Below are 13,217 nucleotides of genomic sequence, written 5' to 3'. Positions count from 1 at the left end.
AGATATTGATGATTTGAGGAAAGATGTCTCATTGTAATTAAAGAAGTTGTTGTTGGTGGTGTTCAGTCACTAAGTCAGGTCCAACTCTTTGTGACCCATTGCACGGCAGCACTCTAGCCCTCCTTGTGCCTCACCATCTCCCGGAGTTTGCCAGAGTTCATATCCATTGAATCAGCAATGCTATCCAACCATCTCAGCCTCTGCTGTCCCCTTCTCCTCCCATCCTCAGTCTTTCCCAGCATCAGGGTCTTCTCCAGTGAGTCAGCTCTTCACATCACATGGCCACAGTATTGGAGCTTCAGTTTCAGCATCAGTCTTTCTAGTGAACATTTAGGGTTGATATCCCTTAGGATTGACTAGTTTGATGACTTTGCTGTCCAAGGGACTCTCAGATGTCTTCTCTAGTAATTCTCTTTGAAAGCATCAGTTCTTCAGTGCTCAGCCTTCTTTATGGTCCAACTCTCACACCTGTACATCACTACTGAAAAAACCATGGCTTTGGCTATACGGACCTTTGTCAACAAAATGATATCTTTGCTTTTTAACGTTGTCTAGGTTTGTAACATTAATAAAGTAGTAGCATTCATTAAAAGTGTTTTTAAAACCATGGTCTCTAGAACATAATTAAGGCATAATCTCTAGACATAATTAAGTGCAAAATAAGGTAGACATAGATTTTCTTAATAATTTTTTGTATGTTGAAAAAAATAATTATTGGTAAAATTCTTTTGGAATACAGAATATGTAATAGAAATTGAGTGAATCAAAATCAGTAATACTAGGAAGTTAAAAAGTAGAACAAATGAGACACACTAGTTAACATCTCTTCATGAATGACAGTGATGTGTAAGATACAGTAAGCTGTGAAGGACTAGTGAGTTTCAGGGGCGAGGAGGACATGGAACTGATTCTCTGAAGAAAAACTTTGTACAAGTTAGTCAGAATTGTATTCTTACTCACGTTCTAATAAATGGAGACTTTGTTTTCACATTTTTCAGATTGGGCTTCTACTGCTTTGAGCCTCAATAATGAGACTTGTCAAAGAGGAGGGCATTTGAAAGTTGTTGATCAGTTTGCATTGGCGTCCCAATCAATGACCAAAAATCAGTCAGCATCCACAGAATCTGGACAGAAGACAGTAATAGATAAAGTAAAGATGATGACTGCAGCAGTGTTCATGGTAGGGAATTACACGTTCCATCAGCTGTGCAAGTCACAGCTGCCAGAAAACAGAGAAAGCAAAGAAGGTAATGCAAAAGCCCAGAGCAGTCAGCTGTGGGCCACCTGGGCACGGCCTTACCATCCTTCTGATGGTTCCAAATTAGATTTTGTGGCAAAATCTACCTTGTGCTGACTGCTTTTATGCAACCTATAGCAAATCAATATCTCTTAGCAAGGGTTTTGCATTCTTTTTCTGACCATAGTAATACAATAAATAACAGAGTTAGGAAAAAGTGAGTTCATTTAGGCTAGTATTTAGCATACACCTGAGAGTGGGTAGCAGGATTATGTTTAAAACTCTGGGACTAGTTGGGAAACTAAGTAGACATCTAGAGATTGCCTTCTAAAAATGTGACTTCTTAGCAATATTTTTATATAGCTGTCAATTCATAAGTATTAGTTATGATTATATCAGTATAACTGCAAAAGCAATTGTGATACCAAATACTAAAATATTTCTTGTGTTTTCTCTGACTTCATATATATATATATTTTGACTTCATATATTTTAGAATTGGCTTTGCCAATGGTAATGGGGGTCATGGGAAATTTGCTACATAGTACCTCGTTCTCAGCTGTGTCCACATAGTATATCAACTTGTTTTATTATTTGTAATGAATTAAAGTTCACAAGGGATGTTGGTATAAAGGAGAGCTGTATTATTTAAAAGCAGTATATAGAAAGTCAATTCTGACTCTACTAGAATGCCGAATCTATTGAGTAACCACTTCTAATAATGTGTTCTCCATAAGTACTAATTAATTTAGCACCTTTAAACAGTCATATGGTCAGGGCTGAAACTCCAGTACTCTGGCCACCTCATGTAAAGAGTTGACTTGTTGGAAAAGACTCTGATGCTGGGAGGGGTTGGGGGCAGGAGGAGAAGGGGACGACAGAGGATGAGATGGCTGGATGGCATCACTGACTCGATGGACGTGAGTCTGAGTGAACTCCGGAAGTTGGTGATGGACAGGGAGGCCTGGTGTGTTGCGATTCATGGGGTCGCAAAGAGTTGGACATGACTGAACAACTGAACTGAACTGATAGTAAGAAATTATACACTGTTTCTTTTTTCACTCCTGTACTTTTTTCTTTTCTATCCTCACCTTTGCACTTACAGAAGATTCTCAGTTATCTCCTAGAATAGTGACTACAAGCTCTAAACTCAAAGTGTTTGTCTTTTTCTTCTTTTAATCTATACAACTGAGTCATTTGCTCCTGTTTCTCCATGAGCTTGGTAGGTCCAGGAAAAGCAAATTCAAATAAAACACCTACACGAGTCCCTTCAACACTGGACAATGTGAAATAGGAAAACTACGAAATAAATAGAAGCAAATTCAGTCAGTTCATGTTGATCATTTCCCTTCTCATTTGATACCTTTTATAAAATAAGCAGAATCTACTTTTTCAGAGTCCCTAGATTTGTACATTTATTGGTTTCTTAAAAACTTATCTATACTGTACCCTGAAAGTTTTATATCCTAAAATATTTCTGTAAACACTCCCTCAGTTCAGGCCTGCATCACCTTTTTTCCCCCAGTATTAATGCCTTCAGATTTGTCTTCCTCCAGTTATTTGTATGCCCTTCAAATTCATCCCTCCCATAGCATTTAGAGTCACCAATCTCAAAAGCACACGTGACCATGAAGCACTCTAAATCACATTAGTGTCTAGACCTCCTAAAGTGCCACTGGTGCCATCAACTGCTGTGGATGCCCTCCTCACCTCTCGCTGTTGTTGTTGGTCAGTTGCTCAGTCGTGTCTAATTTGATGCAACCCCGTGGACTACAGCACACCAGGCTTCTGTGTCCTTCACCATCTCCCGGAGCTTGCTCCACTCACGTTCATGGAGTCAGTGATGCCATGCAACCATCTCATCCTCTGTCATTCCCTTCTCCACCCGACTTCAATCTTTCCCAGCATCAGGGTCTTTTCTAATGAGTCAGTTCTTCGAATCTGGTGGCCAAAGTACTGGAGCTTCAGCATCAGCATCCGTCCTTCCAGCGAATATTCAGAACTGATTTTGTTTAGGATTGACTGGTTTGATCTCCTTGCAGAGAGTCCCCTGGACTCTCAAGAGCCTTTTCCAACACCACAGTTGCAAAGCATCCGTTCTTCCGTGCTCAGTCTTCTTTTTGGTCCAACTCTCACATCCATACATGACTACCTGAAAAGCTTTAGCTTTAACTAGACAGACCTTTGTCAGCAAAGTAATATCTGTTTTTTAATACGCTGTCTAAGTTTGTCATATCTTTTCTTCAAAGAAGCAGGAATCCTCTAATTTCATGACTGCAGTCATCATCGGCATTGATTTTGGAGCACAGGAAAATAAAGTCTGTCCCTGTTTCCATTGTTTCCCCATCTCTTTGCCACGAAGTGATGGGACCGGATACCATGATCTCTATCAGCCCCTGTCCCTTTACTTTGGACAAGAATCTACCCTGTTGTGACTGTGCTTCTCTCCCCGTCTTGCTCCAGCCTTAAGTGCTCTCCCCCTCCTGCCCTCTGTGCCCTTGAACTGTGTAAGTCTGCACTCAGTCATTATCTCTAGAAAAGCCATCCCTGACACCTTTTATCTACATTTTTCTTTAAACTCCAGGGTCTAGTACTGAGCAGAAACCTGAGAAATAATTATTGAATAAGAAACACAGGGGCTCTGTATCAACCTAGAGGGGTGGGGTGGGGAGGGATATGGGAAGGAGGTTCAAAAGGAAGGGGATACATGTATACCTATGGCTGATTCATGTTGAAGTTTGACAGAAAACAACAAAACTCTGTAATGTAATTATCCTTCAGTAAAATAACAAATGGGAAAAAAGGACAGTTAATACCCACATGATTTTTAAGAGCTTCTCCTGTGTAGTCTAGGAGACAAGGGGATAGACGTGTGAAGAAATAATTTACAGTTCAGATGTTTATCTATCACTAGGAAAATCTAGAAAGATACACTAGAAAAATCTTTAAAGTAAGGTAGCTGCAAGGAAAGAGATACCTGTTTATCAGGGGAAAGATAGCAGTAATCAAAGACAACTTCACAAAGCAGGTTGAGCTTTAAAAGATGAAAAGTAATTTGTCGGAAGAGCACAGGGAAGCATTTCGGATTAAAGAACTGATAAAAGCATAAAAAGTAAGAGGAATTTTATAAACCATGGATAATGTTACAGTTGAAGCTTGGTGTATTGTTAAAAAGGTCCTGTTATGAAGTAGAGACGAGAATATATGGTGACTTCATATGTCTGTCCTGTATTTTGACATTTCGTTTTGTTCACCGATATTTGGATGAATCTGTGAATGAATCTTTGAGCTGTTTGCCTGTAACCTGGTGACATCTGGTATATCCCAAATGGTTTGTTGAAGTTTTTAGATCATTGGAAGTAGTTCTTAAAGAAGTAAATATTGGGGAAAACGGCATTGAAACATGTATACTATCATGTAAGAAACGAATCGCCAGTCTAGGTTCAATACAGGATACAGGATGCTTGGGGCTGGTGCACTGGGATGACTCAGAGAGATGATATGGGGAGGATGGTGGGAGGGGAGTTTGGGATTGGGAACTCATGTACACCCGTGGTGGATTCATGTCAATGTATGGCAAAAACAATACAGTATTGTAAAGTAAAAAAAAAAAAAAAAAAAACAAATAAATAAAAAATAAAGAGCACACACAAAAAAGAAGTAAATATTCAGCTGAAGATTGAGATTGACTTAATCTGTCATTTGATACAATGTTGTAGATCTATGTTTTAAGTGAAGATTATGACTTTTATCTAAACATTCTAAGTAATTTTAACTAAACATGCAGAATTGTCAACAAAACTAGACTTGGAAATGATATCAGAGGAAGAACAAGAAAACCTTGGAGATGAAAATAACCATTCACAGGTACGTAAAACTGTAAATTTCAATTTCTGGTTTAATACTGTATGAGAAAATGTGTATCAAACAAGGCAAAATAGAATGGAAAGATAAGTTAAAACCCATCACAAGTGAGTTAAAGCAGAAGTTCGGTGAAATTTGTGAGGAATATCAAATTATCGTTTGTCCTGAGGAAGATATACTATGTGATAACCCTAAAGAAGGAGCAAACCAAAAGGAAATATCTCCTTATCTCACAAATAATATACCTGATTGTGAGGAAAAAGATGCATTTGGAGTATCTGTCTCTCTAATATTCTAAGCATTTTCTGAACAAAAAGAACCCAGTCTCAAAAATGTTTTCCCATCATCTGTAAATTCTGGGTGCCTGGGATAGACTTGTCGGTCATCTTCAAAACTTTGTTTCCCTGAAAATAAAGTAGACTTTGAAAATGATCAGCTAGACATTGAACATGTGTTTATCAAAATTGAGGAGAGTTTTTATAATGATACAGAAAATAAAAATGTAGGGGACCCAGTAATTACATTTGAAGTGAAAGAAGACCAAGAGTTTGATATGCGAATGTCACAAAATATGAGGCAAGATCCCACTAATCGGAAATTACACATGGGACAGGCATGTCAATAGTCTGCAGCTTGTCTGCTCTGGTAAGATGAAACACATAGTTCAAATAAAAATTCACAGTCCTCCTGCTGTTGTTAAAATACTGATCTGAAAAATAAAGCGATAAAAGACTGGTTCCAGAAGCTGCTGCATGCAGATAATTGCAGCGCTAGGGACAACAAAAGAGTGGAAGCCAATTTAGAAAATGCGAATTCTTCTCCACCTGGTAGTCACAGAGCATCTGAAGTGTATGTAAATGAAGAATTAGAGAAGGATATGCAGAGGTTTAAGAATGAAACAGACAAGTTACAAGTAGAGTTGCTGGCTCTGGAAAAAGAGAAAATTCAACTTCCAAAAGAGGTAGAGGTTCATTTACTCTTGCTTTGGTCCTTCTCTTTCTCGATGATCTGGTCCATTTTGATTTTCCACTTATGAATAAAGCGGGGTCATCTAAATAGGTAATTGTGTAGAAATCAATTGTTATCTCAATAATAGGAATTCAGGAAACTATTTTCACAACTTTTGTCCTTCAATCAATCTAATATCTAATTCTGTCTCTATCAGTCTTTCCTATGGACTGGGAAACTCATTTAACTATCTACCATGTGATCTTCTGAGCCAGAATAAGCACCAAGGAAATTGCTTAAGAAGTATAATCAGCTAGGGTTTTGTGGGGTTTTTTCCTTTAGCTCTGTTGGGTTAAATATAAGTTGTATTTCCATAGAATGGGAAGAAAGCAGTGACTGAGAGAAGGGACATGAATGCATGTTCCCTCTAATCTCTTCGTTGTGGTTGAATATGTGTGATCTTCTCTGCTTTCCATAGTCCCGGGGCACTTAGATTTCCAGCATGACCGCTTTAGGATCTTTTTAATAACAAATACATGTGCTCCCACATATGCTTTAATCACCACTCTTAGATGTTTCTCTTGAGACAGACCATTCCATTATGTTGCTTACTAAAATGTAGAAAGTTTTTACATGTATGATTGTGTGTGTGTGTGTGTGTGTGTGTGTGTGTGTATGAAAGTTGCTCACTCATGTCCAACTCCTTGCGAACCCTTGGACTGTAGCCTTCCAGGCTCCTCTGTCCGTAGACTTCTCCAGGCCAGAAAGAATACCACAGTGGATAGCCGTTCCCATCTCCAGGGGAACTTCCCAACCCAGGGCTCAAACTCAGGTCTCCCACATTGAAGGTGGATTCTTTAACATTTGAGCCACCAGGGAAACCCAAAGGTAGTATAAACCCTGAGAAAAAAAGGAAAAATTTAAAAATTTTAAGTGTTTATCTCCAAAGGAGAAAACTGAGTTTTGAGATAATGTGAGATTTTTCTTTCTTCAGTAATAGGTTTTTAAAATTGTTTGTTTGCTCTTTTGCGTAAGAGGTGCTTTGACTGACTTTGAACAATAGATGGGAAAAAAAAAGAAAAAACTATATTCTCCTGTAAAAAAAAAAAAAAAGATGAGCCCTACCCCCAACTAAGGCATTGAACTACTGTGCCAAAGTCATGGTTTTAACTTATCTGATTAATCTGATGAATTCATTTGGTAATTTATTACATTCAATGTCACAGAATTGTATCATGTCTTTTGGTGCCATAAAATGCTAGGGAGTACTGCTTTAGGGGCTTTGAACAAAACCTTGAACATTTTTTTAATTTTATTACTGTCTTTGTTAAATAGTGGGGCAGTAATAGGCAATTATTTCTATACCTTCTAGCTGTAAGGTTTGATGGTTATTGAATGAAGAATTGGGAAGCATGACTTATTTTCCAGAATTCCACACTAACAACTCCTCAGTTTCTTTCTGCTCCTTGTGTTTTGGTAAACTTTGGTTCATTTATTTCAGTGAACACCATCACCTTTTTGCTATCTCCCAGATCCAAGTGAAAAAAGAATCGTTAAAGGCAGTGGGGAAAGAACAGCTTTCGTGCAGAAAGAATGTTTCCTTTCTGAGGCACCACGGTGTCACATCCTCTACGTCTGGCTGTTTAATGGAGAATCCAGGTGGTAAAGACCAAAGAGGACAGATTTTGCATCTTTGTCTTTTTATTTCTCTGTCTCTGCCAGTCAGATGGGGAAGACTGAATTTGAATAATTGCATCTTATTAAGAAAGCCTTTTTTGAAATTTTGAGAATTTTGTTTCTTTTCCTCAAACAGAAAGGAGCAGATTTTACAAAAATTCCAGTGACTTGTAAGTGATAAAATAAACAGAAAAATATTTTTATCAGTTAAATTCAGGGCAAACACTGAGTCAAATAATAAAATTGAAAACAAAGATCTTTATAATAAAGAAGTAGCAATTATTCTTAGTGTCAAACTTTCGTTAAAGATTGAAGAAGAAAAGAAGCACAAAAGTAGTGAAGTGGAAGTATCAGACAATGTATGCAATGCTGCTGATGAGAGTGGATTGATTCAGCAGAGAAAGAGTGGAGGAAAAAGCAACCAGGAGTTTCCTGCTATGGAGAATGAAGATTCTGATAGGTAACCCTATATCAATATTTAACAGCAAGTCACTTGTTATTTTCCTATAAAATAATTTCTAACTTGAGCTAATGTTTGTGATTTACAGATTTTCTATTTTACTAGAGATATAGTTATTTTTAATACTCTTGTTCTTTAGCCTTCATACTAGAGTTCCTTTGTTAACATACCACCATGTTACATATTAGAGTATTCTGGATTTGATTGCATATTTGCCTTAACCAGTGTGTTATATATTTAAATTTATTTTATGTCACTAATGAACATCCTTTCATTTCAGTTTGAGGACTTCTTTCAGCATTTATTATGAGGCGAGACTAGTGGTGATGAACTCCATCAGGTTTGCTTTGTCTGGGAAAGTTTTTATTGATCCTTCATTTCTGAAAGACTTTTCTGGATAGAGTACCCTTGGTTGGCAGGGTTTTTCCTCCTTTGAGTATGTCCATGGATGGAGGCCAAATTGTTGTTGGTGGCAAGAAAACTGATGAGGCACCTGTCTTTCAACCATGATGCTGATGTCACCCCATCATGTTTAAAAGTAAACTCCCCTCCCCTGGCCAAATATTTCCTTGATTTCTTCTTTCATGGTATATATGCCTCACGTCATTTAAAATATCATCTAAATTATTGTTACTTTTTTCTTTGAATCCGTTTTTAATTTATTTTTGGCTGTGCTGGTTCTTTGCTGCTATAGTGCTTGGGCTCCTCAGTGTGGTGGCTTCTCTTGATGCTGAGCATGGGCTCTAGGGTGCTGACTTCAGTAGTTGCAGAGCATGGGTTTAGTTGTACCATGGCATGTGGGATCTTCCCTGACCAGGAATTGAACCCATGCCCCCTGTATTGGCAGGTGGATTCCTAAGCACCGGACCACCAAGGAAATCCCTAAATTCACCATTGTTATATTTAGAAGCAAAATACAAATATAGTGTAAATCTAATTATGACTCCCATGTCTAAGAGTCAAGGTGCTTAGCCAGTGGACTCCATCCAGGTTTTCAGTGTAGCTCTTGAGGTTCTTCTCAATGTCTTTCCAGATCCATCTCTCTGCTTTCTTCCATGTATTTTGTACTCTTCCTTCCAGGTTCCTAGGAAACAACCTAGATGCCATGTGCCTGATGTTTGCACTCATATTCGAATCTTCAAGTACAATGATTTTCTTCCTTTTCTGTTTCTCACGACCTCCTGTCTTCACTTCTGCAAATTCTTCCTTATTTCACTTATCACTTTCATATGTCAACTTTCACATACCGTATTGTATCATAATTGTATATCTGTGTTTGAAGGAAGAATTTGTTTTCTTGCATATGGTTGGTACTTCATAATGGTTTTGTGAATTAATCAATGACTTTAGATGGGTAAGAGTTGGAATTTTATTAAAATTTTTTTTCTATTCTTTATCAGTCAAATGATTAGAAAACATTGGCTTTTTTGTGGATTTTTTAAAGTAGCAATCCTGGTGTGCACAAGAAAGAAGTAAAGAAAAAGAACAATGACAAACGGACACCAGAAGAATGTGTGATTGCACCAGTATTTGAAAAGACCGATTCACTGACTGGTGGTCTGCTGCACGTGAATGATGACAGCATTTTAAGGGAAGTGGATCAGGATGATGACAGGTACATTCTACAGATTCTTTGTTTGTAGAGGAAGAAATATTAGCATTAAATACTTCTTCTGGAAATGGAACAGCATAATACAGTGCTCGGGCCAAGATAAGAGATTCCTCAACTATAGTGGATGAACACTGCTGAAAGGTTAAGGTGAGGACCAGTGCCTTTGGCCAGAAGTCATTTCAGTAAATAGTCCATTTGGAAGCTGGACTGTAGTGAATACATGTAAACATTCCCTGGGGAATATTATTGGGACAGGCAATGAAGAACTGGATGGTAACTGAAGAGGAATGTGGAGTTCAAAGGTGTTTCTTGTTTTATGTTAAGAAGGAAGCTTTTAGAGTATGTATGTTATTGGAAATGAGCCAGCAGAGGATGTGTTTATTTAGTTTCATGTTGTTTGCATTTCCAGTACCAGAAAGCTTATTGATTGTATGACATTATCTTTAAACTATTACAGTAAACTAATTGTACATAATAACTTCTGTTCATGTATTAGCTTTATGATAAGGGCTTGTTCATTGGTTCTGAAGAGTAATATTGCTATGTAATAGAATATGCAGATGATTACTTAAGTTAGTTCTATCATATAAAGATTTTCAAAAATTACATAATTGTGAATTTATAAACATTTAGGCTATACTGAATAGGATTTGATCATTCTTGATGATTCAGTTGATAGTAACATCGTGAATAGCTTTGATTTGGTAAGATACTCTGAAACATCACATCATATTAACTTCATAGTTGTTTATAGATTCCAGGCAAAAGGGGAAGATTTTGTTTATATTCAATAGAAAAAAATTACTAACAGTCTCACAAATTATTCCTTTTGGAAGATAAAGATCTAAATGACAAAAACCGTGCTTCCTGTACTAAGAGTGTCATTAACACATATTGTGTGCTCAATAAGTGTATGTCAGATGAATGAAGAAACAGCAGAATGGTTGAATGAAGGCTTATTGATGAATTTCTTTACAAAAAATAAAACTTTATTAAAGTAGGTTTTCCAGTCTTGCCTACCTCTGAAGTCTTTATAATTTATGAGAAATATGTTTTAAGATTCAGAAATTATTATTTATAGCTATAGCTAGACATGGAATAATACTATAGATTCATTTGCTCTTACTTAAAAAGACTTTTCAATATTCCTTTCTCAGCATATTTTGGAAAAGCAGTGTTGAAGCCAGATTTCCTGGGCTTGAATTCTGGGTCTGTTGGTGACATGCTGAGTGGGCTTGGGCAAGTTCCTCAGCCTTTGTGTGCTCCATTTCTTCCTATACCTATCTCCCAGAATGACTGTGAGGATTAAAATGCCTTTAAGACATGTCAAGTGTTTCTATAATGCATAACGGATGCCTACAAAGTCCTCAAAAAGCTAATATCTTGGTTATTCAAATGAGTTTCTTTCTTAGAAGGACTGAAGGAATACCTCCCAGATAGGTTTTATTGCCATGAAAGTTAGTTCTTATTGAAAAGGACAGGTGCGAAAAACATTGGTATACTGTTTCCTATCATATAATGCAAGTAATATTATGTTTTTCCTTTTCCTGGATCTAACTTTAATACTTTATTAATATTACTGACATATTTTCTTTGTGCTTTAATGCTCCTCTTGTTTATTGTTGCATCTTTTTATAGAAAATTACTTGCCAATGCAAAGAGTTTATATAAAAAAAATAAAAGTTTAGGTATTATTTGTATTTTTAAATATTTACTATTAGCCTGACAAGAATCATTTGTTCTTTTAGGCCTGCAAGGAAAACACCGTATGAAAAGAAGAAGGTATAGTAAAAAAAATGAACTTTCAAAAACATTATTATCCTTGTCAAAAATACTTTGTAAAAGGAATAGTGGTAAAGTAAAAAATTTTCCTTTGTTGTAGAGAAGTTTATTTTGAACACATCTTTTAGAAACACTGTTGGTAAATTTACCCTTTTGATAAAACTCTCTTCTTTTACGAAATGCCTGTGTTTGCTTTGATAAAGAGATATTTACCACCTCTGTACACTTAGTATATTTTATACATATTTTAAAGACATTGTGAAACAGTATTATTTATGTGTAGGTCAAAGAACAAATGAATTACGTGAACGACCTAGATGACTTAACTCAGTCATCTGAGATGGTTTCTGAGGATGGCGACGCTCTTTGCTCTACAAATTCCACGTTGCAAGCAGAACCTCTTGACTTGGGGTGTGAAGGTAGGACCACAGTGTAAATGTTAACAGAAGACCTGTCTGTGTATAGAGTAAGTGATATGTGCATACCTTGTCAGTACTGCTCTAGAGCCAGGGGTGTTGTTACAGTGCTGTGCAGCTCAGAAGTATGTTTTGCATTAAACGAACATGGAAGAGAGTGTATACTCTGAGCCACAGGCCTATGATCCTCTCACTCACTGTACCTTCTGTTGACTTTTATTCTTTCCTGTACCTTCACCCATGGTCAGGTCAGCATCATTTTCCTCCTAGAATAACTGAAATAATCAAGACTTCTTTCCCTGCCACTCCACCTCATGGAAACTCGGTCTTCACGGCAACTGTAATTATTACCTATTTTTAAAAATTCAGGTCTCATCATGTTACCTCTTTGCTTAAAGCCCAACTGTTGATTCTTTTTGCTGCATGCTTAAAGGTCACAACTGCCTAGCTTCATTTGGTTTTATTTTTTATCCTTCTTTCTACATGAATTTTAGAATCAGCTTGTCAATGTCCTAATATGTCTGCTGGTCTTAACGTTTTCATTTTCCTTCAGTTCAAAATACTTTGTACTTTCTCTTTTCATTACCTCTTTGATAAGGGTTATTTAGATCCATATGATTTAGTTTCCAAATATTGAGAGTTTTCCAGAGATCCTTCTGTGCTCTTGCTTCTCATGATTTGTTAGGTGCATCCAAAGGGGCCCTGGGACTAGCACCAACTATTTCCTGCCTTGGAGGCAAGACCTTGCTGACTACCATCATTCGGCTATAAGTAGGAGTTTTTCCAGGCTGGCTCAGGAGAATAGATAGAATTCCTCCGACTGAGTGAGCACCAGGCACAGTTTTCTTTCCATGTGGTTTTCCCCTGTTCTCAGGTGGTTTCTTACTTACGTGCAATGTTTGTTCTTCTGCTGAATACCCGAGGGGCTCCTCCTCAGTTCTCCTGGGTCCTTTTTCTCTGTTCCACTCTTTCCTCTCCATGGTTCTGTCCTGTGATCTCTGCCCATGTTGGTTTCACCAGACTCTCAGCTTCATCACCTCCACTTGGGGAGTCCAGTGGACTGTGCTTCTGTTCCTTCCCCCCATGTCGGGGCTTAGAAATTCTCTCAAGGCAGTGAGCTGGGGCGTTTCTTAGGATAACCTGGTGTGTTTCCAGGATCATTATCCTTCATTCCCTGAAGTTCTTGTCATGAAAATCATTGTTTAATGTATTTTGTCCGTG

At 37.4% G+C, this 13,217-nt stretch overlaps 1 protein-coding gene and 1 pseudogene across 1 annotated transcript in view; both read left to right on the top strand.

The window, feature by feature from the left end:
- Window positions 1–13,217, top strand: part of LOC138416846 (patched domain-containing protein 3-like) — a 159,404-nt pseudogene that overhangs the window by 101,453 nt on the left and 44,734 nt on the right.
- LOC138417249 (ankyrin repeat domain-containing protein 26-like) overlaps window positions 1–13,217 on the top strand; it is a 48,895-nt gene that overhangs the window by 19,245 nt on the left and 16,433 nt on the right. Inside the window, exons 9-13 of the mRNA XM_069547070.1 lie at window positions 5,025–5,104; window positions 8,035–8,186; window positions 9,634–9,801; window positions 11,547–11,580; window positions 11,864–11,999. Of these exons, the coding sequence (XP_069403171.1) occupies window positions 5,025–5,104; window positions 8,035–8,186; window positions 9,634–9,801; window positions 11,547–11,580; window positions 11,864–11,999 (570 nt within the window). The remainder of the gene's footprint in view (window positions 1–5,024; window positions 5,105–8,034; window positions 8,187–9,633; window positions 9,802–11,546; window positions 11,581–11,863; window positions 12,000–13,217) is intronic.

This window comes from Ovis canadensis, chromosome 13, assembly GCF_042477335.2.
Source record: "Ovis canadensis isolate MfBH-ARS-UI-01 breed Bighorn chromosome 13, ARS-UI_OviCan_v2, whole genome shotgun sequence".
In the NCBI taxonomy this organism is placed as follows: Eukaryota; Metazoa; Chordata; class Mammalia; order Artiodactyla; family Bovidae; genus Ovis; species Ovis canadensis.
This window is presented reverse-complemented; position numbering and strand designations above follow the sequence as displayed.